The sequence below is a fragment of the Hypanus sabinus genome, chromosome 24 (genome assembly GCF_030144855.1).
Source record: "Hypanus sabinus isolate sHypSab1 chromosome 24, sHypSab1.hap1, whole genome shotgun sequence".
Classification (NCBI taxonomy): domain Eukaryota; kingdom Metazoa; phylum Chordata; class Chondrichthyes; order Myliobatiformes; family Dasyatidae; genus Hypanus; species Hypanus sabinus.
The window spans coordinates 23,540,802-23,567,952 of NC_082729.1; the positions used below are offsets into that span (position 1 = coordinate 23,540,802).

General features: G+C 52.9%; 1 protein-coding gene across 1 annotated transcript in view; it reads right to left on the reverse strand.

Moving 5' to 3' along the window:
• LOC132380565 (synaptophysin-like) overlaps nucleotides 1-26,939 on the reverse strand; it is a 79,029-nt gene extending 52,090 nt beyond the window's left edge. The window contains exons 1-5 of the mRNA XM_059949468.1: nucleotides 26,861-26,939; nucleotides 26,716-26,781; nucleotides 6,711-6,835; nucleotides 4,058-4,256; nucleotides 3,304-3,495 (exon numbers count right to left, since the gene is read on the reverse strand). Coding sequence (XP_059805451.1) covers nucleotides 3,304-3,495; nucleotides 4,058-4,256; nucleotides 6,711-6,835; nucleotides 26,716-26,781; nucleotides 26,861-26,878 — 600 coding nt within the window. The 5' untranslated portion in view covers nucleotides 26,879-26,939. The remainder of the gene's footprint in view (nucleotides 1-3,303; nucleotides 3,496-4,057; nucleotides 4,257-6,710; nucleotides 6,836-26,715; nucleotides 26,782-26,860) is intronic.
• Between the last annotated feature and the right edge of the window lie 212 nt (nucleotides 26,940-27,151).

The window sequence follows — 27,151 nt, forward strand, 5'->3', positions numbered from 1 at the left end:
AGGATAGGTTGAGTTGGAATGGGTTGGGTGTGGTGATGTCCTACTTGGGTTAGGTTGAGTTGGAATGGGTTGGAGTGGGGACGTCCCAGTAGGGCTAGGTTGAGCTGGAACGGGTTGGGGGTGGGGATGTCCCAGTTGGGTTAAGATGAGTTGGAATGGGTTGGGTGTCGGGATGGCGGTTGGGTTAGGTTGAGTTGGAATGGGGGATGACCCAGTTGGGTTAGGTTGGGGTGGGGATGTCCTAGGTGTGTTAGGTTGATCTGGAACAGGTTGGGGTGGGGATGTCCCAGTTGGGTTAAGATGAGTTGGAAGGGGTTGGGGGTGGGGATGTCCCAGTTAGGTTAGGTTGAGTTGTGTTGGGTTGGGGTGGGGATGGCCCAGTTGGGTTAGGTTGAGTTGGAATGGGTTGGAGTGGGGACGTCCCAGTATGGATAGGTTGAGTTGGAATGCTTTGCGGTGGTGATGTCCCAGTTGGGTTAGGTTGAGTTGTAATGAGTTGGGTGTGGGCAGGTCCCAGTGAGGATAGGTTGAGTTGGAATGGGTTGGGTGTGGTGATGTCCCACTTGGGTTAGGTAGAGTTGGAATGGGTTGGGGTGTGGATGTCCCATTTGGGTTAGGTTGAGTTGAATTGGGTTGGGGTGGTGATGTCCCAGTTGGGTTAGGTTGAGTTGGAATGGGTTGGGGTGGGCATGTCCCAGTAGGGTTAGGTTGAGTTGGAATGGGTTGGGGTTTGGGACGTCCCAGTAGGGATAGGTTGAGTTGGAATGTGTTGGGGGTGGGGATGTCCAAGTTGGGTTAGGTTGAGCTGGAATGGGTTGGGGTGGTGATGTCCCAGTAGGGTAGGTTGAGTTGGAATGGGTTGGGGGTGGGGATGTCCCGGTTGTGTTAGGTTGAGCTGGAACGGGTTGGGGTGGGGATGTCCCAGTTGGGTTAAGATGAATTGGAAGGGGTTGGGGGTCGGGATGTCAGTTGGGTTAGGTTGAGTTGGAATGGGGGATGACCCAGTTGGGTTAGATTGGGGTGGGGATGTCCCAGTTAGGATGGGTTAAGTTGGAAAGGGTTGGGGGTGGTGATTTCCCAGTTGGGTTAGGTTGAGTTGGAATGGGTTGGAGTGGGGACGTCCCAGTACGGATAAGCTGAGTTGGAATGGGTTGGGCTGGGGATGTGCCAGTTGGGTTAGGTTGAGTTGGAATCGGTTGGAGTGGGGACGTCGCAGTAGGGATAGGTTGAGTCGGAGCGGGTTGGGGGTGGGGATGTCATAGTTGGGTTAAGTTGAGTTGGAATGGGTTGGAGTGGGGCCGTCCCAGTAGTGATAGGTTGAGTTGGAATGGGTTGGGGTGGGCAGGTCCCAGTATGGTTAGGTTGAGTTGGAATGGGTTGGAGTGGGGATGTCCCAGTTGTGTTAGGTTGAGCTGGAACGGGTTGGGGTGGGGATGTCTCAGTTGGGTTAAGATGAGTTGGAAGGGGTTGGGGGTCGGGATGTCAGTTGGGTTAAGTTGAGTTGGAATGGGGGATGACCCAGCTGGGTTAGATTGGGGTGGTGATGTCCCAGTTGGGATAGGTTGAGTTGGAAAGGGTTGGGGGTGGTGATTTCCCAGTTGGGTTAGGTTGAGTTTGAATGGGTTGGAGTGGGGACGTCCCAGTATGGATAAGCTGAGTTGGAATGGGTTGGGGTAGGGATGTCCCAGTTCAGTTAGGTTGAGTTGTGTTGGGTTGGGGGTGGGGATGTACCAGTTCGGTTCGGTTGGGGTCGGGATGTCCCACTTGGATTAGGTTGAGTTGGACTGGGTTGGGGTAGGGATGTCCCAATTGGGTTAGGTTGAGATGGAATGGGTAGGGGGTGGGGACGTCCCAGTAGGGAAAGGTTGAGTTGGAATGGGTTGGGGTAGCGATGTCCCAGTTGGGTTAGATTGAGTTGTGTTGGGTTGGCGGTGGGGATGTCCCAGTTGGGTTAGGTTGAGTTGGAATGGGTTGGGGGTGGGGATGTCCCATTTAGGTTAGGTTGAGTTGTGTTGGGTTGGGGTGGGGATTTCCGAGTTGGGTTAGGTTGAGTTGGGCTGGGTTAGGGTGGGGATGTCCCAGTTGGGTTAGATTGGGTTGGGGGTGGGAATGTCCGAGTTGGGTTAGGTTGAGTTGGGCTGGGTTAGGGTGGGGATGTCCCAGTTGGGTTAGATTGAGTTGGAATGGGTTGGGGGTGGGGATGTCCCAGTTGGGTTAGATTGAGTTGGAATGGGTTGGGGGTGGGGATGTCCGAGTTCATTTAGGTTGAGGTGCAGTGGTACTGGGCTGGTTTCAGAGATGGGTTTTCCCAGTGGCAGTGAACTGGGTTGTGTTGGATTAGGTTTGAGGTGTTCTGGTTGGGTTAGGTTGGGGTGGGGTGTCCCAGCTGGGTCAGGTTTAGTGATGGTGTGTTGTCCTGTTGGGTTTGCCTGCCGTGAATGGGCTGGGTTGGGTTTTCTGTGTCCTATTTGGGTCACGTTGGGTGAAGGTAGGGTGTTCCATTAAGGTTGGGTTATTTTGAGGTGTCCAGTTTGGTTAAGCTGGGGTAGAGTGTCCTGATTGAGTTGGGTTGGGGTGTTATTTCCCAGGTGGACTGGGTTGTCGTGTTTGGGGTGAGTGAAGCTTGTGGTTTTCTAGTTGGGTTACTTTGGGAGGTGGGACTTGTCCCTGTTGGGTTGGTTTGGGATGGGATGTCCCGGTCATGCTAGGGTGATGTGTTTTGGATGGGTCAGGGGTGGGATGTCCTGGCTGAGATGGGTTGGGTTGGAGCGGAGTGTCCTGGTTTCCAGTTGGGTAGGTTGGAGTGGTCTTGTCTCAGTTTGGTTGGATTGGGTTGGCCGTCAAGAGTGGCCGTTGAGCAGCTCCACTAAGGTTAAGCTAGATTGGGACGTCCTGCTTGCACTGGGGGTGCGGCATCCCATTTAGCTTGGGTTATGGTGGGTTGGTCCCAGTTGGGCTGGGTGTTCTGTTTAGGCTGAGTGGGATGGAAGTGTCCCAGTTGTGTGAAGATTGTGGGGGTGCGGGTATTGTCCCTGTTTGGTTGGATTAGGACGGGGTGGGGAGTCCATTGGGTTGGAGGTATCCTGTTTTTGCTGAGGTGTTCTGGTTGGGTTAGTTTGTCTCCACTGGAATTTGGTTAGCTGCTTTGGTGAGATCTGGCTGAGATGCCCCAGTGGTGGTTGGTGGTTGGGTTGGGAGAGGACCAGCTGCATTTGCACAGGGTGATCTGGTTGGGTCAGCGTGGAGTGGAATGGGTTGTGTTGGCACGGGGGTGCCTGTGACATCACGGTGGGCAGACCTTACCACGGAGGTGTTCAGGCCAGACATGACGGGGTCGTGGAGAGCCTGGCAGCTGTTCTCCTTGTTCTCGCAAGCCTGCACCAGCTCCAGGACGTCCTCGGGGTCTGTGGCGGTCTTCACGTCGGACAATGCCTTGGCCCAGGCGCTCGAGCTCACCAGCCACATGAAGGTGAACACTGAGGTTACGGCAAAGTCCTGGGGTGTGGAAGGGAGAGGGGAAAAAGCAAGATGAATTCCCCGAGCACTGACTGAAGACTTGGGGCGGGGAGAGAACTGTCTCATAAAGAGGCATATTGATTGGGGTATGGGTGGTTGAAACATGAGGAGGAGACGGAGGGAGAGGGTGAAGGAATCTCCTGCCCTGTCTCCTTATCCCCTCTGCACCTCCCTATCCCTCCTCAACCTCCTTGGCCTATCTACTGCCATTTCAGTGCAGTATCTGCTCCCCTGCCATTCCCACTTTTCCTGACTTCTTCCTCCCTCCCTCTGTCACCTGCTCCCTCCTCTGTCTCTTCTCCTCCTCCCTCTGCCAACTCCACATCTCATCCCCTTTCTCCCTCCCTGCTCCTCCCCGTTCCCTCCCTTCCCATCCCTCTAAACCCTCCCCTTCCTTCTCTGCCTCTTCCAGTGCCCATCTTCTCTGCACATTCGCTCTCCACCCCTCCCATGTTCCGCACCCCTTCCTCCCTCTTTCGTCTCCTTTCACCCCCCCCCCCCCCCCCACTGACGTCCCGGTCCTTCCGCAGTCCGCACTCACGATGAGGGGCCCGCGGTTGCCCTGCCGGTACTTGTTCTGGAGGAAGATGTAGGTGAGGAGAGCTCCAGCCGAGTACAGGAAGGCAAAGACAGCGATGGTGACGAAAAACTCGGCGGCGGACGAGAAGTCGCCAGTGAGGAAGTACTGCTGGGGCCGTTCGCCCCGGCAGCTCGGAGCGGTGAAGTACACTTGGTGCAGCCTGCGGAAAGGACAGACGTCAGCGGCGTTGAGACCCGGGAGGGGTGGGCAAGAGGGATAGAGATAGAGAGAGGTTTGGGAGGGGGACGGTGTTCGGAGAGAGGTGATGTTCCGAGTTTGAAGGAGATGGGGAGCTATGTTCCCTCTAAGGTGTGCGCACGTTGTTCAGCCAGTGCATAAAGGAAATTAATGTGTGCACCAAAGTTACCTAAAATAATGTACTGATTAATAATTATATATTAAAAATAATCGTTTAGCTGAATTGTAACTGGGTGACTATCGAATGGTATTCAGTATCATTAAAACTGTACTCAGACATTCATCCAGGTAATGCTAGAATAGGTGTCTCTGCCTTTAAGTGGAGATGGTGACGTCATTACGCACGCGCGGGATAGCGGGGAGACCATTTTGCTTCCCGCTGCGGGAGCTGGTGGGACGTTGGAATCGAGCTCCCCCCCCAGAGGTGCGAGGCATGGTGAGGAAAGGTGAGCATTAATTTACAATATCCATGTGAATCCGTTTATGCTTGTTGGCGGATCGGGAATATCGGTAATTTGACATGTTTTACACATGGGTGCTTTAGATTTTCACCAGTAAAGAACTCGACGCTGGATAGTGAGGCTTGCAAAGTTCCTCACTGGCCAAGTAGGTCAGTCTTCCTGCAATTTAACTACCAGGCAATATCTTGTAAAAGTTGTGCCGTAGTGTACCTCTCGTCTAACTTTATTGTATCATGACTGATTGTGTGCGTAACCGCGTAACGTGAATGTTTAGTCTCTGTTCGGGGGTTCAGCACGTGTGTACTAAACAGTGGACATCATAGATGAGATGTATTCGCTTACATTTTTCACTGCGATGTATAAGATATATAGGGTTGGGGGGGGGGGAATTCTAATGTTCCCTGTATTGCATTCCTTCAGAATTGCCACCATCATATTAGTTCCGTGTCAGTTTTGTGCAATTTTCTTTGTATTTTTATCGTGCATACGCAATTGGCCAAGACACCAGTGGGTAGATTGAAGGTTAACCGGAAATTAAACGGCGGGACCCGATTGTAAAATTGTTCGTTTTGTTTTAAGACCCTCTTCTGGCACTTAAACATCTAAAACAGATGAAGGAATTAAAACCGTGAAAAGCAGTTGTAGTCCTGAGTGTGTTCTTTCCCCCGGGCCACAACAAAATGTTTCTGTTAACTACTTAGTCGTTTTTTCAAATACCACAATGCACGTCACTGATTTACATCACCTGACCGTTCCTGTTCCGGTTTGTGCAGCTGCATCACGGCGGTAGCCATGTCTGGCAGGCAATGTTCATATCATAAGGTTTACAAAGATCTGTTTCAAATCCTGTACATAGCTTACTAAGCTTTTATTGAATAAGATAGTGATTCACTACGTCGAAATCAAAAGAAGTGAAGCGCAAAAGAACTGCAAATTTGTTTAAAGTTGAATGGCTTAACAAAATAGTAGAAACTGCCACATCGAAAGCTCTGAGGTCACAAAGGTTTAGCGATGAGAAATATTTATGAATGATTCAGATACTGGATTCAGATTCAGAATCATTATCATTCAGATAACGATTCAGATCCGTACTGCCGTGTTGAGAAAGTCGCTGGAGAAATTGCTAGTGGAAAGAAGTGGGATGATATTTGGAAACCTGACTTTCTGAAGCGTCATTTGGACGGTGTACAAAAGCTCAGGCAACAGAACCCGTCGTTACCCGTTACAGGAGTGCTACGCATGTTACGGTTGAGTGCAGATGAGCAAGAGTGAAGACGATCAACCCCAGAGGAGATCAAAGTCTAAAGTATCACGATTTTTCTAGCTGAAAATACTGTAATGGTTAGAAAGTTTAATGATTCCAAATTTTCCATGCAAGAAAAAATTAAATCAAACTGATTTCAAACTTTGCTCAAATGGTGGCATTTGTACTTCAAAATGAACGGTTTTGTGACCTTGCACAGTTGATGGACATTGGGGGAACCTTTCTTGCGTCTAGTGTGTACTGTGAGCAAGGCTTTAGCCTAATGAATCAACCCGCAAACAAGCTGAGAAACCGTTCGGGTGAATGTCATTTGGATATGTTAATGAGAATCAAAAGCTATCAACTGGATGGAGGTTCTATTAGTCTAGATAGAGTTTACAAAGAATGGGTAAATGCCAACGACAGGAGAGAGAAAAAATAACTGAGTGACTTAAACATGTATGTTATTTTGTTCCCTATTCTGTGCAGTTTTATGTCAAATATTTTGTAAACCTACATAAACTGTGCCATGTGTGCATTCAGTGCGCGCATACTTTTGTCACAGGAAAATAATTGCGTAACTTAAGATTTTTGCACACACTGAATACTAAAAATTAGAGGGAACATTGTGGGGAGCCCGATGTGGGAGAGGGGTCCTGGGGAAATGAGCTCTCTGTACTTGGGGGAGGAGGGAGGAGAGGGGCATCTGTACCTGAAGGGGTACTCAAACTGCACCCTGATGTTGAGGTTGCTCTCGTTACGATTTGCACACTCCACGCTGATCCGGAACTCTCCGGAATATGTGCTGCAGGTCGCAAACGCAAAGATGGCGAAGATCTGAGAGAGAGGGAGAGAGAAGGAAGAGAAGCAGGGGGAGGGAGAGGGACAGAGGGGAGGACAGGGAGGGAGTGTATGTGAGGGGAGAGGGGAGAGATTTAACCTCATTTCCCAGCACTGTTCCCACTCCCTCCCCTCCCTGTCTGAATGAGGCCACTTACCCTCTCTTTGCCTTGCTCCCCCATTGGATGGCCAACGATCTCCCTCAGTCCCTCTCCCCTCCTTCCCATTCCCCTCCCTTCATTCCCCCCCTCCATGTCAGCAGTCTCTGGGTGGTGAGCTATTCAAATCTTGATTGACTTGATTGCACAGTCCAACTGCCAAAACTGCCAGAATCTCTCGAATCAAAGCCTCCCCTCCCTCCAGATTCCCTGCCCATCATGGAGAATGGATTTTTCTTCCCCCCTCCCCGTGCAGAACGGCCGATCCCCTTTATCCTGAGGCCACGTCCACACTACACCGGATAAATCCGTAACCAAAGCCTTTTCTCTTCGTTTTGACCCTCCGTCCACCCTGAAACAGCTTTTTCTTCCCCTGAAAATGGAGCTTTTCTAAAACGCCCTCCACAGTGTGTAAATTTGAAAACGCCGCTTGGGCAAGAGTAGTGTGGACAGGGTAACCAAAGATTTCTAGAAACGCTGTCATAACGTGCCGGAACAGATGGCAGCATTTCATTGTTTCCCCTACCCAACCTAACAATTTCAGAACAGATGGCAACGAGACTGAAGCCAGAAGAGTTCGAAATGTACTCACCAAATACTTTGACCCATAACTTACTGAATAAATAAGTATACTCACTTTGCCCTGTTTTCTGTCCTTGCTTGTATGAAGGTGGTTTACCTATTTATGCAAGTACTTCCCTGACAATAGATGTGTAACAGCCTAATGTAACATTGTATGGAAATACAAGATAACACTGATGCAGATATGCTTTACACACTTAACAAGGGGCTTTATTAATGCAACAGAGTTAGTCAGATTTTCAATGTTCGTCATCAGCCGGTCATACTGTCCGTGAATTCCATGTCGGTTACCTCCATACGCTCCTGTATATGTTTTTTTTAGTTTTAAGTCCTCTTGCGTGAGAGCCAACAGTTATCCGTCATTTGGCAATTCCCTTTTATGTTTTTCTAGTCTGTAACTGGACAAACGCACACTTTCACGGCGAGATTCGACACCAAACACGTTGCTCGTTTACTGTAGATGTGTCCTGCGCGTGCCCAGTAGGAGGAGATTCGCCCAAATACCCCTTTTAATGTGGACAGAGGTGTTTTCAAAAACGCTTGGTGTGGACGCCTATCTTTTTTACACGAAACCGGCATTTTCAAAATTATCCGGTCTAGTGTGGACGTATCCTGAGATGGGGTTCCATCCACTCCATTTTAGGGAACCACTCTCCCTCATATCCATCTTGCCCAGGGTTCTGACGGGATCTCCTCTCCTTCCCCGGGACTCCGAAGTAGAAGAATAGTGTCTGCATCACCTCTCCTCACCGGACAGCCCCAACCCCGGGACCGATCCGGTGGGCAGAGGCTGAACTCCCACCGTGGGGAATCCACCTTTCTGCGGCTGTCTGTACTGTTCCAGATGTGCTTTCCCCCAGGGCCACAGAGCAAATTCCCAATTTCTGTCTGCTTGGCCAGACCAGTGGCTCGAACATCGATTTCTCCAACTTCCAGTGACTCCTCCCTCCCCCAACTCTTTCTTTTTCCATTTTGCCCCCTTATTCCAATCATATTTTCTGGAGCACATTCTAGGGTGTCCTGACCACCTGCATCGCCGGCTTGTACGCGAACTGTAAGGCAACTGACCGCGAAACCCTGCAAGGATTGTGAGGACTGCTGAGAGGCTCACTGTAGCCTCCCTCCTCATCTTCATAAAGCCCTCACCCTCGCCAAGGACCCTCCCTCCCATCCCACAACCTCTAAGTTACTGGGCGTCAACATCTCCGAGGATCCATCCAGGACCCACCTTATCGACGCAGCGACGAAGAAGGCACGGCAACAGCTACACTTCATTTGGGGTTTGAGGAGACTGGGGTTTTTCCCACCAAAACACACTCGTGAACTTCTACAGATGTACCGTGGAGAGCATTCGAACTGGCTGCATTACCGTCGGGTCTGCAGGGGCCACTGCGCTGGGTCAGAATAAGCTGCACAAAGCTTCAGACCCAGCCAGCTCCCTCATGGGCACTCACCTCCCCAGTATCCAGGACACCTCCAAGGAGCGATGCCTCAGAAAGGTGGCTTCCATCATTAAAGACCACCCTTAACCCAGAATATACCCTGTTCTCATTGTTACCATCAGGGAGGAGGTACAGGAGCCTGAAGACACACTCAATGATTCAGGAACAGCTTCTTCCCCTCTGCCATCCGATTCCTGAATTGGCATTGAACCCATAAACTCTTATTTTTTAGCACTACTTATTTTAATCAACTGTAGCTGTATATATTTATACATAATGGTAGCAGGGTGCGAGATGCAGGCAGGGAAAGCAGACACTGATCGGCTCTACCAAGTTCAGGAACCGTGTTCGGGAGCATCTGTGCTGAGTATGGATTGGACGCTCCCAAGTCCGGATGGGACACATCCGAGAAGGTAGTGGAGAGTGACAGAGCCAAGATCCTGCGGGACTTCCAGATACGGACCGGACAGGGAACAATAGGAGGCATGGCAATCCCGAATGACAGTGGCATCAGGAAGGAAGAATATGAGAAGCCGGAGCAATAACAGGCTCGAAAGAGCGGACAGAAAGGGCGTGGAAAAGTCAGAATAATCCCAGTGGTGAGAGGAACACTTGGAGTTGTAACATCTGGACTGGGACAGTGGCTCCGACAAATCCCGGGAACTCCACCTGCGATCTGGGTCCAGAAGAGTGCACTACTAGGATACTGTGCCCATCTCTCAACCTCCCAGGCCTCTGGTAGAGGACCTGAGATTGAGGATAGAGGACCTTCCTGCTTTGAGCACCCTATAGACACGGACCCCAAGATCCCTCTGATCCTCCACACTACCAAGAGTCTTACCATTAATACTATATTCTGCCGTCACATTTGACCTACCAAAATGAACCACCTCTCGCTTATCTGGGTTGAACTCCACCTGCCACTTCTCAGCCCAGTTCTGCATCCTTTCGATGTCCCGCTGTAACCTCTGACAGCCCTCCACACTATCCACAACACCCCCAACCTTTGTGTCATCAGCAAACTTAATGAAGTACTACCTCAGTAATTTTTGTTATTTTGCACTTCTTATTTTAACTCAACTAATTAATAAACATATCTCTAACTTATCTCTAACTTCACGTAACTCAATTCTTTCTCTATATGTATTTATCTTTGTACTGCTGCTATAAAGTTAACAAATTTCACGACATATGCCGGTGATATTAAACAAGATTCTGGTCCTTTGGCATCCTACTGTCAGACAGCAGCTCACAGCTTCTTCCCCCAGGCTGTCATCGGAGGGTGAAACTGGTGCTACACCTTGCCTGCAGGCTACAGGAGGGTGGGAGTGCTGTTGGGGGTGGTGGGGGGCGGTGCGGTGCGGGTTTGCCTCTACCACCGGTGCTGCCCTCTAGTGTTCAATCGGGGGAGTGACAAGCTGGATTGCCTGTGTCTACACACCGTAAAGAACTGTACCATTGATTTACGGGGCCTGTCGCTCAGGGACTCTGGCTACGTACGTATCTATTTTTTTTCTTGTTTGATTATGTATTTTGCTCGCTATTTGGACCGTGCACCTTGGCCTAGGAGGAACATTGCTTTGTTCAGCTGTAACGACATACAGTTTAATAACAACTCAATATGAATTTAAATCTCACCTCCTTTGGGAGAGGTGTTACCTCCATCCTGCCACCCTACGTCAACTTCCACATCTCCAAAATACTTTCTTTGATCTGTCAGATCTTACAGCGGGGTCTGGACCAGCTGGAAAAACAGGAGATGGTGTCCAGTGCAGAGAAGCGTGAGGAGTGATACTCGGGGAGGACAGACCAGGCATGGAGGAGTGTGTAGGACAAAGGGGTCTGGGAATACAGGTCCAAAATCACAGGGAGAGGCTTTGCAGGTGGACAGGGTCATAAGGAGAGCACTTGGCACATCATACCTCCAAGTGTTGTGTACAGGAGATGGGACGTTATGTTAAGGTTGTATAGGACGTTGGTGAGGCCTAACGTGGATTCCTGTGTGTCGATCTGGTCACCCACGCACAGGATAGATGTGATCAAAGGTGATACGGTGCAGAGAAAATATAAAAGGAGGGGGCAGCCTCAGGGCCGGGTGGGTGGAGGTCCTGCCTCAGGGCGAGGAAAGGGGAGGGGGGAGAAGGTGGGGAGGAAGGGCCTTTCTCCTGTAAGCTTTGACCCCCTGACTCACCAAGAACCTCCACATTAAATATACCCAATCACTTGGCCTCCACAGCCGCCCAGTGCAACGAACTCCACAGACTCACCGTCCTCTGGCTAAAGGAATTCCTCCTCACCTCTTCTAAAGGGACGTACCTGTATTGTGAGGCTGTCCTAGACCCCCACCCCACCCCCCGCCACACACACTATACAAAGGACGCAGGACAGTGTTTGCGGAGAGGCGACACGACGCACAAAACTCTGACAAACTTCTACAGATGCATGGCTGCATCGCAGCCTGGTGTGGAGACACCAGTGCCCTTGAACGGAAAATCCTACGAAAAGTAGGTGGATAGGGCCCAGTCCGTCACGGGTAAAGCCCTCCCCACCACCGAGCACATCTGCACGAAACGCTGTCGCCGGAAAGCAGCGTCCATTGCCACGGACCCCCACCACCCAGGACACGCTCTCTTCTCACTGCTGCCACCCGGAAGAAGGTACAGGAGCCTCAGGACTCACACCACCAAGATCGGGAACAGTTATTACCCTCAACCATCAGGCTCTTGAACCACAGGGGATAACTTCCCTTGCCCCATCACTGAAACATTCCCACAACCTATGGACTCACTTTCAAGGGCTCTCCATCTCCTGCTCTCGATACTTATTGCTTATCATTCACCATTATTATTATTTCTTTCTTTGAGTATCTGCTCAGTTTGTGGTCTTCTGCCCTCTGGTTGATTTTGCTCTAGTTTGCTGGTCGCCTATCCATCGATCATGATCGACTGGTCGATCTTTGAGACTTTCCCCGTAGATCCCCAAAAAATAAAAGAAAAATAAATATAAAGATGCTGTTGAGAGATTGTTTCCGGGTTGCGGGGTTTTAGTTCCGTTCTTTGTGCCCAGTGCGCATGCGTGTAGCTCCCCCGCCACACGCTGTTCCCCAACCACCGGGCCGCGAGGAAACGATACGAGCCAGTTGCACCTTTCCTCATTCCCTGTCACGCCCAGTTGAACTTGAACCCAAGTGCGTCAGGGATCACTGGTTGGCCTCGGGTAACCGGTCGCTTTGCGCGGACGGCAGGAAGTACCGTTGGTACTGGCCTGGAGCGCAGACAGATGGGCGCCACCTCTAAACCTGTTTAGCGCACCAGGGAAAACCGGTGCTAAAATATTCACAGACGATCTAATTCAGGATCAGGGTTTCAGAAGTAGCAGAGCAGCAACCACACTGCGATCTACTGAAACAAACTTTCGTTGGCCGATAAGATCCTACAAGAGGGGCGGGCGCATCCTGCCACACTCCTCGCTCGGTTGGTTTCTCTCTCCAGACTGCGATCACCTCGGCCCTGGTACAGGACAGACGCACCTGGCCAAGGCGGCGGGCAGGCGGGCAGGAGGCTGCCTAACGAGGCAATGAAGCCCTCAAACCTGCCTCGGTACCTTGAGTCCAAGCACCCTGCACTTAAAGACTAACCCGCTGAGTATTCTTCCCGCGGAAAAAAACGTGAGCAAGTGGGACAGCGGGCAAATGCTGTGAGCCACATAAACTAATTTGCGGAATAGACTGGACATAAGGAACCTGCTTCGAGTATCGTCGTATTCCTGTCGTGTTTAACACTGCCCCACCACCCCGTCGGCCGGTCCGCAGGAATATTGTCAATATTAAACCGGTTCGCGGTGCAAAGGAGGGTGGTAACCCCTGGTGTTCATACATTATTTCTACTTCCGGGATGCGGGGTTTTACTTCCGGTCTTTTCTGCCCCGGTGCGCATGCGTGTAACTAATCGATCTGGGGTCGATCTTGCCTTTCACTAAGGCCGAGTTAGGGGATCTTGGGCTTAAAAAGGTTGGTGACCACTGCCCTAGTTGGTGCAGTCTTTCATTGATTCTGTTATGGTTGTTACTCTATTTTGGATTTACTAAGTATTCCCACAAGAAAGTGAATCTCAGAGCTGTATATGATGACATATATGTAACTTGAAAATAAAATTACTTTGAACTTTATAGGAAACAGCCTCTCCACATCCAGACCTTTCAATATTCGATCGGTTTCAATGACATCCTTCCCCATTCTCCTAAACTCCAGCGAGTACAGACCCTGTCCAACAAACTGCAAGTAGGAGAAGCGGGGTACAGGTGGGTGAGTGGGGGAGAGGGAGTGTGAGAGGGAGGGGAGGAGAGAGTGTGGGGGCTTTGGAATCACCCTCACCCCCACACAAGCCCCCTTCCCAACGCATTCCCTTCCTCGTGATCTGACGGGGATGTGCCAGGGATTATTCCAGGGCTGGAAGTACAAGGAAAGCAGTGACAGAGGCACAAATCGCAGGCGCGGGCCACTCGGTCCAACTCATCGATGCTATCGGTGGTGTCCAGTCCACTCATCCCATCTGGCCACGCCTAGCCTGTAACCCTTTAACCCTCTCCTGCCCACGTACTTCTAAATGCTGCTGATGTGCGCTCCCCAGCCACTACCTGTCAGCTCGTCCCAAACACGCAGCACCTTGGACATGAAGAAACTGCCCGATGTCCTTTTAGTCAACATGCTTTCACCCTCATCCCCCTCATGCTCATATCTCTACCAGGTCACCCCTCAATCCTCTACCTGCCAGCAAAAGATGTCCTAGTCTCAGGCCCTCAAGTCCAGGCAACTGGTAAGACATTTCCACACCCTTTCTACTTTAATAACATCTCCTCTACAAGTTAGGCCAAAACTGCACACAACAAAGTGCGGCCTCACCAATGTCTTTAAAGGCATTGTAGGGTCCTAAAGAGAGCTTTTGGCACACTGGTCTTCATAAATCCAGGTACTGAGTATAGGAGTTAGTATATTGAAGTTGTACAAGATGTTGTGAGGTGTAGTTTGGAGTATTGTGTGCAATTCTGGTCACCTGTGTTGGCGCGTGGCCTAGTGGATAAGGCATCGGTCTAGTAATCTGAAGGTCACTGGTTCGAGCCTCAGCTGAGACAGTGTGTTGTGTCTCTGAGCAAGGCACTTAACCACACATTGCTCTGCGACGACACCGGTGCCAAGCTGCTTGGGTCCTAGTGCCCATCCCTTGGACAACATCGCTGGCGTGGAGAGGGGAAGGCCTGCAGCTTGGGCAACTGCCAGTCTCCCATACAACCCTGCCCAGGAAACTTTCCAAGGCGCAAATCCATGGTCTCACGAGACTAACGGATGCCTATAATTGTTATTACTATCTGGTCACCTACCTACAGGAAAGATGCAAATAAGATTGAAAGAGCACAGAGAAATTTTTAAAGGATGCTGCCGGGATTTGAGGACCCGCGTAATCAGGAAAGTTTGCGTCTATTAGACTTTATTGCCTGGAGTGCAGGAGACTGAGGAGAGATTTGATCGAGGTATACAAAATTATGAGGGGTAAATGCAAGCAGGCTTTTTCCACTGAGGTTGGGTGACACTAGAACTGGGGGTCGCGAGTTAAGGGTGAAAGGTGAAAAGTTTAAGGGAAACATGAGAGGAAACTTCTTCACTTCAGAGGGTCGTGAGAAGGCGGAACGAGCTGCCAGCAAAAATAGTGGAGGCCGGTTCAACTTAAGAGACATTTGGACGGGAGGGGTATGGAGGGATATGGTCCAGGTCAATGGGACTAGACAGAAGAACAAGCCAGCATGGAAGAGATGGGCCAAAGGGCCTACTGCTGTACTATCCCACAAGTGCAACGTGACATCCCAACTCCTGTACTCAGTCCCTCACTCGATGAAGGTCAGCATACCAAATGCCTTCTTCGCCGCCCTGTCTACTTGTGACCCCACTTTCAAGGAACCATGTCCCTGTACCCCTGCGTTGATCTGTCCTACGACACTCCCCAGGGTCCTGATGTTCTGGTTAGTCCTGCCTTAGACTGACCTTCCAAAATGCAACACCTCACATCTATCTGAATATTAATTAAAGTCTTCAGGAAATTTGAAACAAAAGTTCACAATTCAACTTCGGCTGATGTGTCAAGGCTACCGAACCCCATCAGTGTGTGTGGCATATTCTGCAATGCTGAAATGACACAGGGGAAGACAGAGGTCAATGCCCACGTTTGACATCTGGAAGGGCGGTGGGGGGGGGGGGGGTGCACACGCTCCTGCATACATCAACAATGCTGAGGGCTGACAGCTTCAAGTTCCTAGGAGTGAACATCACTACTAGCCTGCCCTTGGTCCCACCGCATGGGCGCAACGGCGAAGAGAGCTCACCAACTTCCTCAAGAGGCTGAAGAAATTCAGCACGTCCCTGTCAAACCACACGCAGCACCACAGAAATCCTTTGCTCTGCACGCAAAACAGCTCAGTCTGGCCACTGTCCCGCCCGTGACCGCAGCTCAGCACATAGAACACCATGGCACAGTACAGGCCCTTCAGCCCTCCATGTTGTGCTGACCCATATAATCCTTAAAATAAAGTACTAAACCCACACTACCCCATAACCCTCTATTTTTCTTTCATCCATGTGCCTGTCCAAGAGGCTCTTAAATACCCCTAATGTTTTAGCCTCCACCACCATCCCTGGCAAGTCATTCCAGGCACTCACAAACCTGTGTAAAAAACTTACCCCTGATGTTTCCCCTAAACTTCCCTCCCTAAATTTTGTACATATGCCCTCTGGTGTTTGATATTGGTGCCCTGGGAAACAGGTACTGACTATCCACTCTATCTATGCCTCTCATAATCTTGTAGACCTCTATCAAGTCCCCTCTCATTCTTCTATGCTCCAAAGAGAAAAGTCCCAGCTCTGCTAACCTTACTTCATATGACTTGTTCTCCAAACCAGGCAACGTCCTGGTAAATCTCCTCTGCACCCTCTCCATAGCTTCCACATCCTTCCTATAATGAGGTGACCATAATTGAACACAATACTCGAAGCGCGGTCTCACCAGAGATTTGTAGAGTTGCAACATGACTTCTCTACACTTGAACTCAATCCCCCTGTTAATGAAGCCTAGCATCCCATAGGCCTTCTTAACTACCCTATCAACCTGTGCAGCGACCTTGAGGGACGTATGGATTTGAACACCAAGAGTCCCTTTGTTCATCCACACTCTTAAGTAACTGACCATTAATCCTGTACTCAGTCTTCTGGTTTGTCCTTCCAAAATGCATCACCTCGCACTTATCCGGATTGAACTCCATCTGCCATTTTTCTGCCCAACTCTGCAGCCTGTCTATATCCTCTTGTAACCTTCGACAACCTACAGCTCCATCCACAGCTCCTCCAATCTTCGTGTCATCCGCAAACTTACTCACCCATCCTTCTGCCGCTACATCCAGGTCATTTATAAAAATCACAAATAGCAGGGGTCCCAGGACAGACCCCTGCGGCACTCCACTAGTCACCGACCTCCAGGCAGAACACTTTCCTTCCACAACTACCCTCTGCTTTCTTCCCTTAAGCCAATTTTTTATCCAACCAGCCAAGGTTCCACTTATCCCATGCCTCATGACTTTCTGGATGTCTCTCATGAGGGACCTTGTCAAATGCTTTGCTAAAGTCCATGTAGACCACATCCGCTGCCCTACCCTCATCAATTTCTTTTCTTACCTCTTCAAAAAACTCAATCAGGCTCGTGAGGCACGATCTTCCCTTCACAAAGCCATGTTGACTATCCATGAGTAGACTGTACTTCTCCAAACGCTCATCGATCCATCACGGAAACCAGCCCCCCCTCCGCGGACTCTGTCTACTCTTCTTGCTGCTTCACCATAACCAAAGGCGCCCCCCCCCCCCCACCCTGGACACTCTGTCTTCTCCCCTCTCCCCTCGGGCAGAAGACACAACAGCCTGAAAGCACCTTCCACCGGGCTCGGGGCCAGCTTCGACCCTGCAGTGACGGACCTCTTGTACAGTAAGATGGGCTCTTGACCTCATTATGATCTTGCACCGTGTTGCTTACCTGCACTGCACTCTCTCTGCATCTGCAGCACTCTATTCTGCATTCTGTTATTGTTTTACCTTATTCTGCCTGACCGGATCTGAATGAACAGTGTGCAAAACAAGATCGCCACCCTATCTCCATACCTGTGACAACAATAAACCAATTCTAACTCGAGGTTCAGTCGGAAGAGTGTGGATGCCAAAAGTTTTAGGAAGAAGGTACGAGAATGCGGGTCAGGAATAAAAATCAGACCTGTTTGAATGGAAAAGTAGACTAGATGGGTTGAATGGCCTAATTCTGCTCCTACATCTTACTGTTGGAATGAATTGGGGAGTAAATTCAATGTGTGGATGTGGGGAGGGTGTTCCTCCCCCGCAGGGGACCCACGAGTCTGTCATTGGGAAGGAGATGAGGGGGAAGGAATGTAACGATCAGTGTCCCCTCCCACGCTACAGGCTGGGATCTAATCCAGGGATTCGGGGGTTTATATATAGAGTAACAGATTCCTGGGAGTGGGTTACAAGCTGGGATCTAATCCAGGGATTCGGGGGTTTATACAGAGAATAACAGATTCCCGGGAGTGGGTTACAGGCTGGGATCTAATCCAGAAGTATAGAAGCCAAAGGGAGTTACGGATACAGAGAAGGGTATAGGGGAGGGAGGGGGGTCACTGAGATAGGGAGAGGTTTAGGAGAGGAGGGGTCCCATAGACAGGAAGGGTTGTAGGGGAGGGGGGTGGTCAGAGATAGGGAGAGGTATACGGGAGGGAGAGGGTCACAGAGACCCGGGGGGTGTAGGGGAGGGGGTCATGGAGACGGGGAGAGGTGTAGGGGAGGGAGGGGTTCACGGAGACAGGGAGAGGTGTAGGGGAGGGAGGGGGTCATGGAGATGTGGAGGGGTGTAGGGGAGGGAGGGGGTCACAGAGACGGGGAGAGGTGTAGGGGAGGGAGGGGGTCACAGAGACGGGGAGGGGTGTAGGGGAGGGAGGGGGTCACGGAGACGGGGAGGTGTGTAGGGGAGGGAGGGGGTCACGGAGACAGGGAGGGGTATATGGGAGGGAGGGGGTCACGGAGATGGGGAGGTGTGTAGGGGAGGGAGGGGTTCACGGAGACGGGGAGAGGTGTAGGGGAGGGAGGGGGTCATGGAGGGGGAGGGAGGGGGTCATGGAGATGGGGAGGGAAATAGGGGAGGGAGGGGGTCACAGAGACGGGGAGAGGTGTAGGGGAGGGAGGGGGTCACAGAGACGGGGAGGGGTGTAGGGGAGGGAGGGGGTCATGGAGACGGGGTGTGTAGGGGAGGGAGGGGGTCACGGAGATGGGGAGGGGAGGGAGGGGGTCAGAGACGGGGAGGGGTGTAGGGGAGGGAGGGGGTCACTGAGATGGGGAGGGGTGTAGGGAGGGAGGGGGTCACAGAGGCGGGGGGTGTAGGGGAGGGAGGGGGTCACAGAGGCGGTGGGTGTAGGGGAGGGAGGGGGTCACGGAGACGGGGAGAGGTGTAGGGGAGGGAGGGGGTCACGGAGACGGGGAGGTGTGTAGGGGAGGGAGGGGGTCACGGAGACGGGGAGGGGTATATGGGAGGGAGGGGGTCACGGAGATGGGGAGGTGTGTAGGGGAGGGAGGGGGTCACGGAGATGGGGAGGGGAGGGAGGGGGTCACAGAGACGGGGAGGGGTGTAGGGGAGGGAGGGGGTCACTGAGATGGGGAGGGGTGTAGGGAGGGAGGGGGTCACAGAGGCGGGGGTGTAGGGGAGGGAGGGGGTCACAGAGGCGGTGGGTGTAGGGGAGGGAGGGGGTCACGGAGACGGGGAGGGGTATATGGGAGGGAGGGGGTCACGGAGATGGGGAGGTGTGTAGGGGAGGGAGGGGGTCACGGAGATGGGGAGGGGAGGGAGGGGGTCACAGAGACGGGGAGGGGTGTAGGGGAGGGAGGGGGTCACTGAGATGGGGAGGGGTGTAGGGAGGGAGGGGGTCACAGAGGCGGGGGTGTAGGGGAGGGAGGGGGTCACAGAGGCGGTGGGTGTAGGGGAGGGAGGGGGTCACGGAGACGGGGAGAGGTGTAGGGGAGGGAGGGGGTCACGGAGACGGGGAGAGGTGTAGGGGAGGGAGGGGGTCACAGAGACGGGGAGAGGTGTAGGGGAGGGAGGGGGTCACAGAGACGGGGAGGGGTGTAGGGGAGGGAGGGGGTCACGGAGACGGGGAGGTGTGTAGGGGAGGGAGGGGGTCACGGAGACGGGGAGGGGTATATGGGAGGGAGGGGGTCACAGAGATGGGGAGGTGTGTAGGGGAGGGAGGGGTTCACGGAGACGGGGAGAGGTGTAGGGGAGGGAGGGGGTCATGGAGGGGGAGGGAGGGGGTCATGGAGATGGGGAGGGGTGTAGGGGAGGGAGGGGGTCACAGAGACGGGGAGAGGTGTAGGGGAGGGAGGGGGTCACAGAGACAGGGAGGGGTGTAGGGGAGGGAGGGGGTCACGGAGACGGGGTGTGTAGGGGAGGGAGGGTGTCACGGAGATGGGGAGGGGAGGGAGGGGGTCACAGAGACGGGGAGGGGTGTAGGGGAGGGAGGGGGTCACTGAGATGGGGAGGGGTGTAGGGAGGGAGGGGGTCACAGAGACGGGGGGTGTAGGGGAGGGAGGGGGTCACAGAGGCGGTGGGTGTAGGGGAGGGAGGGGGTCACGGAGACGGGGAGAGGTGTAGGGGAGGGAGGGGGTCACGGAGATGGGGAGGGGTGTAGGGGAGGGAGGGGGTCACGGAGACGGGGAGGGGTGTAGGGGAGGGAGGGGGTCACGGAGATGGGGAGGGGTGTAGGGGAGGGAGGGGGTCACGGAGACGGGGCGGTGTGTAGGGGAGGGAGGGGGTCACGGAGACGGGGAGGGGTGTAGGGGAGGGAGGGGGTCACAGAGACGGGGAGGGGTGTAGGGGAGGGAGGGGGTCACGGAGACGGGGTGTGTAGGGGAGGGAGGGGGTCATGGAGATGGGGAGGGGTGTAGGGGAGGGAGGGGGTCACAGAGACGGGGAGAGGTGTAGGGGAGGGAGGGGGTCACAGAGACGGGGAGGGGTGTAGGGGAGGGAGGGGGTCACGGAGACGGGGTGTGTAGGGGAGGGAGGGGGTCACAGAGACGGGGAGGGGTGTAGGGAGGGAGGGGGTCACAGAGACGGGGAGGGGTGTAGGGGAGGGAGGGGGTCATGGAGATGGGGAGGGGTGTAGGGGAGGGGTATAGGGGAGGGAGGGGGTCACAGAGACGGGGAGAGGTGTAGGGGAGGGAGGGGGTCAGAGACGGGGAGGGGTGTAGGGGAGGGAGGGGTCACGGAGACGGGGAGGGGTGTAGGGGAGGGAGGGGGTCACGGAGACGGGGAGGTGTGTAGGGGAGGGAGGGGGTCACGGAGACGGGGAGGTGTGTAGGGAGGGAGGGGGTCACAGAGACGGGGAGGGGTGTAGGGGAGGGAGGGGGTCACGGAGACAGGGAGGTGTGTAGGGGAGGGAGGGGGTCACGGAGACAGGGAGGGGTGTAGGGGAGGGAGGGGGTCACGGAGACGGGGAGGGGTGTAGGGGAGGGAGGGGGTCACAGAGACGGGGAGGGGTGTAGGGGAGGGAGGGGATCATGAAGGTGAGGAGGGGTCGTGGAGACAGGGAGTTTTGGAGAGGGAGTGGTTACCGACCTGGTAAGATTAGGGGAACGATGGGTGGAAGATGAGGTGAGAAGCAGAGGTGGAAGAGGGAGTGAGCTGAAGGAGGAGGAATTTGATAGGTGAGTGGACCATACATGAAATGGGAGGTGGAGGAACACCAGAGGGAAGTGATGGGCAAGAGGCAAATGGAAAAAAGGAGAAGGTGAAGGGGAGGTTCCTCCTCACCTTCTGTTTCCACCCTCCCCCCTTCCTTTCCTCATCTTCCTCCCCCTGAGAGCAGGTGAGAGTGTGTGTGAGTGTGAGAGTGAGTGAGTGAGTGAGTGTGTGTGAGAGTGGGTGTGAGTGTGAGAGTGGGTGTGAGTGTGAGAGTGGGTGTGAGTGTGAGAGTGGGTGTGAGTGTGAGAGTGAGTGAGTGAGTGAGTGTGAGTGTGAGAGTGGGTGTGAGTGTGAGAGTGAGTGAGTGTGAGTGTGAGAGTGGGTGTGAGTGTGAGAGTGAGAGTGTGAGTGAGTGAGTGAGTGTGAGTGGTGTGAGTGTGAGAGTGGGTGTGAGTGTGAGAGTGAGAGTGAGTGAGTGAGTGAGTGTGAGAGTGGGTGTGAGTGTGAGAGTGGGTGTGAGTGTGAGAGTGAGTGAGTGAGTGAGTGTGAGTGTGGGTGTGAGTGTGTGAGTGAGTGAGTGTGAGTGTGAGAGTGGGTGTGAGTGTGAGAGTGAGAGTGTGAGTGAGTGAGTGTGAGTGTGAGAGTGGGTGTGAGTGTGAGAGTGAGAGTGTGAGTGAGTGAGTGTGAGTGTGAGAGTGGGTGTGAGTGTGAGAGTGAGAGTGAGTGAGTGAGTGTGAGAGTGGGTGTGAGTGTGAGTGTGAGAGTGGGTGTGAGTGTGAGAGTGAGTGAGTGAGTGTGAGAGTGGGTGTGAGTGTGAGAGTGAGAGTGAGTGAGTGAGTGTGAGTGTGAGAGTGGGTGTGAGTGTGAGTGAGTGAGTGAGTGTGAGAGTGGGTGTGAGTGTGAGTGTGAGAGTGGGTGTGAGTGTGAGTGTGAGAGTGAGTGTGTGTGTGAGTGTGAGAGTGAGAGTGTGAGAGTGGGTGTGAGTGTGAGAGTGTGAGAGTGGGTGTGAGTGTGAGTGTGAGTGTGAGAGTGAGTGTGTGTGAGTGTGAGAGTGAGTGTGTGTGAGAGTGTGAGAGTGGGTGTGAGTGTGAGAGTGGGTGTGAGTGTGAGAGTGAGTGTGAGTGTGAGAGTGAGTGTGAGTGTCACCAAGATGTACCATGGAGAGCATTCTAACTGGTATGGGGTGGGGAGGGGTGTTTACGCACAGGATCAAGTTAAGCTGCAGAGTTGTAGACTGAGTCAGCTCCGTCCTGGCCACTAGCCTCCCTCACATCCAGGACATCTTCAAGGAGACCAGTACACGCTCTCTTCTCACTGCTTCCATCAGGTGCAGGAGCAGAAGACACACACTCAGCTGTTCAGGCACAGATTCTCGCCCTCTTCCATCAGATTTCTGAACGGACGCTGATCCCATGAACACTACCTCACTGCTTCTCTCTTCTATGTTTGGATTCCTTCACACACACAATAATTCACAGGCGTTATTTAAAAATCTATTATAACGTATTGCATTGAACTGCTGCTGCAAAGTTAACAAATCTCGTGACATGTGCCGACGATTTTAAACCCGATTCTGATTCCGTTCACGCCGATCAGATCACCGCGCAGTGCGTTGAGGCAGAACGAGGTAAAACAACAAACCAATGCAGTCACAGAGAGAGCAGATTACAAGATCATAACGGGGGAGACTGTGAGGTCAAGGGTCCATCTTATCACACAAGAGATCAGTGCAAGAGTTTGTTAACAGAGGGGTCGAAGCCGTCCTTGAGCCTGGTGGGACGGGCTTTCAGGCTGCCCGATGGGAGAGGGGAGAGGAGGGAATGTCAGGGTGGGTAGTTTCTCTGATTATGCTGTGGCAGTGGTGGGTGGTGTGGTGGAGATACATCTCTACCAAATGAGCTGTAAGATTAGTCACACAGAGAATTGGCATTTACTGTCAGATACTTCTACTGGCTCAGTTAACAATAAACAAGTGAATTTATTCAATACCCACGGGAGATGCATCTCTACCAAAGGAGGTGTGAGGTGCTCCTCCCCTCCGCTAGCCTGCAGGTCACCCTTGGGCGAGGTGTAGCACCCGCCTAGCCCCCTCCCCCCGATCAGGGTCACGTGAAGATCAGGGTGGACGGTCGTGTGAGCAGCCGGTCCTGGAGATGCCACCACTGACGCCAGGCAGACAATCTCTGAAGAGTATTGATAATGGCCGGGGGTGTAAGGACACTGCCCAGGAGAAGCCAATGGCAAGCCCCTTCCAGAGACCAATCACGGCCATGGAGATCACCATTGCCCAGGTCGCCCGACAAGGCACACGATGACGATGGTGGCAGGGCAACTGTAGACAGAGTCAGCAGAGGGGAGGCTGGTTTCCGTGACGTGCTGAGCTGTGCCCGCGGATCTCTGCCGTTTCTCGCGGTCTCGGGCCGAGCAGCTGCCGCTCCAAGACTAACTTCGGGAAGCAGTTCTTTACACAGCGAGTTGTGGACACTTGAAGCAAAGTACCGAGAGTAGCACCTTACAGACTTCCAAATCTGAACTCAGCAGACTACGTGAATCAGAACTAGGCAAGCTTTGTTGGGCCGAATGGCCAATGCTCACCCAAATGCCGCGATGCAGCCCCAGAGCACGTTTTCTATTTCCGCACTGATAGAAAATCGGCGAGGGTTGACAGGGAACGTGCTGCGTTTCTTTAAATTCCTGTGGAAGGAGGGGCACTGAGGAGTTTATGTGACCGGAACGTTACTGTGGTTGTTATTATTCCTGGGGGGGGCTGAGTTTCTGAGTTTTACCGCAGAGCATTCTTTTGAAAGCAATTCCAAATTCATCTGAAGTCTGTTCCTATCGGCAACTTGGTTTTGTTTTGGAATACGGGTCGGAACAGAACCATCCAGCCCCTTTCAGCCCCACCGCCCAGCAACCCAATCACAGGACAAATTGCAACAACCAATTAACCTGCCTGGTTCGCCTTTGGACAGCCGGAGGAAACCGGAGCACCCGCGCGTTCCATGGGGAGAACGTACAAACTCCTTGGAGAGGAGGCCGGGACTGAACTCTGAACCCCGACACCATTAACTGTAATACCATCACGCGGACCGCTACAGCACCATAGTCGCACACAGTATTGGCATTTTGTGCATGTTGTCACAATGAGATTAGTGTCTTAATAAGTGACTTTCATTTTGAAGTATCCAGTTGATTACATTCAATTTTTATTAACAGTGCCATTTCATCTGCTGTGATCTTAATTGCACTCAGCGGCCAGTTTATCGAGTACGTTTGTACACCCACTCGCCAATGCACGTACCTAATCGGCCAATCATGTGGCAGCAACTCAACACGTAAAAGCACGCAGACACGGTCAAGAGGTTCAGTTGTTGTCCAGACCAAATATCCGAATGAGGGAAGAAATGTGGTCGAAGTGACTTTGACCATGGAATGATGGGTTGGTGCCAGACGGGGTGGTCCGAGTATCTCAGAAACTGCTGGTCTCCTGGGATTTTCACACACAACAGTCTCCAGAGTTTACAGAGAATGGTGCAAAAAACAAAACATCCAGTGAGGGGCAGTTCTGTGGGTGGAAATGCCTCACTAGTGAGAGAGGTCAGAGGAGAGTGGCCAGACTGGTTCAAGCTGATAGGAAGGTGACAGAAACTCGAATGACCACACGTTACGACAGCGGTGTGCAGAAGAGCGTCTCTGAACACACAACACATTGAACCTTGAAGTGGACGGGCTACAGCAGCAGAAGACCACGAACATTCACCCAGTGGCCACTTTATTTGGTACAGGAGGTATCTAGCAAAGCGAGAACTGAGCGTAAATCTGTTCAACTGGGGGCATCTGGCAGAGTTCACTCTGCATTGGTTTCTCGGTGAGCCCATCAATGCAAATAGGCATAAAGGTTCATCATGAAATTTGCTGCAAATTTAAGACAATTAGCTATGAATTTTATAGACACAAGAGATTCTGCAGATGCTGGAAGTCCGGAGTAACACATGGTGGAGGGACTCGGCAGTTCAGGCTGCACCTATGGCGGAAATACACAGTCTACGTTTCGAGCTGAGACCACTCAGGGGGCAGGAAGTAGTGGACACAGCCCAGCCCATCATGGGTAAAGCTCTCCCCACCACTGGGCATATCTGCACGGAGAGCTGTCACAGGAAATCAGCATCCATCATCAGGCACCCTCACCACTCAGGCCGTGCTCTCTTCTCGCTGCTGCCATCAGGTAGAAGGTACAGGAGCCCCAGGACTCGCTCCACCAGGTTCAGGAACAGTTACTACCCCTCAACCATCAGGCTCCTGAACCAAAGGGGAAAACTTCACTTGCCCCATCACTGAAATGTTCCCACAACCTATGGACTCACTTTCAAGGTCTCTTCATCTCGTGTGCTCAATATTTATTGTTTATTTATTTACTTGCCGGAAATTCAAAGCAACACACACGAAATGCTGGAGGAGCAGAGCAGGCCAGGCAGAACGTGTGGAGATGAATAACCAGTCGATGTTTCGAGCCGAGACCCTTCTTCGAGACTGGAAAGCGGGAGGATGTCAGTATGAAAAGGTGGGGGGGGGGGAGGAGGAAGGGGGATAGCTGGAAGGTGATTGATGAAGCCAGGGGAGTGGGAAAGGGAAAGGGCTGGAGGGGAGGGGATCTAATAGGAGAGGAGAGTGGACCACAGGAGACCCAGGGGGAGGTGAGGTGATTGGCAGGTGGGAAGAGGTAAGAGGCCAGAGTTGGGACTGGAGGGGGGGGGGAAGGGAGAGAAGTTTATTATTATTTCTTTTAGTATTTGTACAGTTTGCCCTTTGCACACTGGTTGGTACAGTCTTTTATTGACTCCGTTATGGTTATTGAGTATGCCCACAAGAAAATTAAACTCAGGCTTGAACATGGAGACAGCTTATCACAAATTCACTTTGAACTTCATTCCGGCCTCTTCCCCCTTTCTTTTCCAGTCTGGAGGAAGGGTCTGGGCACCAAAGGTTTATTCGCCTCCACAGACGCTGCCTGACCTGCTGGGAGTTCCCCCAGCGATTTGTGTGCCTCTCTAACTTCTCACTCTTCGCTCGCCCTCCCAGAGACTCTTGCCTGAAATTCTCTCCACCTCGAGGCTCGTTTGGCCAGCCGGACGCCGGGCTCGGTCCGCAGAGCAATTTATTCAGTGTTGGAGGGGCGAGGGCACAAGGCGCGACGTCGTATTTGCGTCACGCTTGGCAATGTCATTCACCACTGGGGCCCGGGCAGGTACGGTGCCGCCCAATTCATTCGGATACACCGCACTTTGCCCCACGTCAGGTAGACCCGTATTTGCAACATACGGTGCAGTTTATTGGCAACCAGCAAGGCGCGGTTTTAATTTATTCGATAAAGTAGCGGTCCATTTAATCTTTCCCCCCACTGCCACGCAGGCTGCAACAAATCCCGTCTAACGGGAGACGCGACTGTTGCAATGCAGGGTACGCGCAACTCCAACCCCCCTCCCCCGTCACAGACTGCACAGGTCCCCCATTGCAATGCACGGTGCATTCCCGCAGAGAAAAAAACACCGCAAGGTGCGACCATCGTTCAGTTTCCCCCGACAACCCCCGCCCCCATCGGGATGCAGGTTGCAGTTTCAATCCCCTCCGGCGCTCAATCAATGCAATTCCGGGATGCAATTCTTCAGCACCACCCCCCCCCCACTCCAAAACGCCGCAAGGTGCAATTGCGAGGGTTGATGCAATTACCCGATGCAGCGCCGGGCGCCATTGATCCAAGGGGAGGGGTTACATCTCGGGCGATGCGCCGTCTCTGATGCAAGGTGCAAATCCCCCTGACATGCACCGGGAAGGTTGCATTCCCTGCAATCTTTCGCCGGCAGCGCCGATTTATTGCAAATAAACACGCCTTCCACCACACCCCCCTCCCTTCGGCAAAAGGCACTCACCCACTGCAAGATCTTGATGAAGCCCAGGGGTTCTTTGGCGACTCGGAAGGAGCCGCTGGCGACGATCTGTGGGAGGGAGCAGAGGGTTAAAGTGAGCGGGTTGCAGCTGGCCCGACATCCCCGGCCTCCGAGGCCCCGCCGTTACCTGGTTGACGATCTCCATCTTCTCCCGGCTCGGCGCTGCGGCAGCGGGAGGGAGGGCGGCGCCTGCGCGGAACGGCCGCGCCGCCGGGGGGAGGGAGGGACGCGGAACAGCCGCGGGTGCGCTGACGTCATGAGATGTTTTTTATTCTCCCCTGGTGATTGGCGGGGAAGTGAGGCGGGAGAGAAGGATCTGCCCTTCTCATTGGCCGATGGGTTGATTGACAGCGAGTGGAGACCGGTGACAGACGGTAGGAGGACGCGCCCTCCTCCCAATGACACAGGGTGGACACGC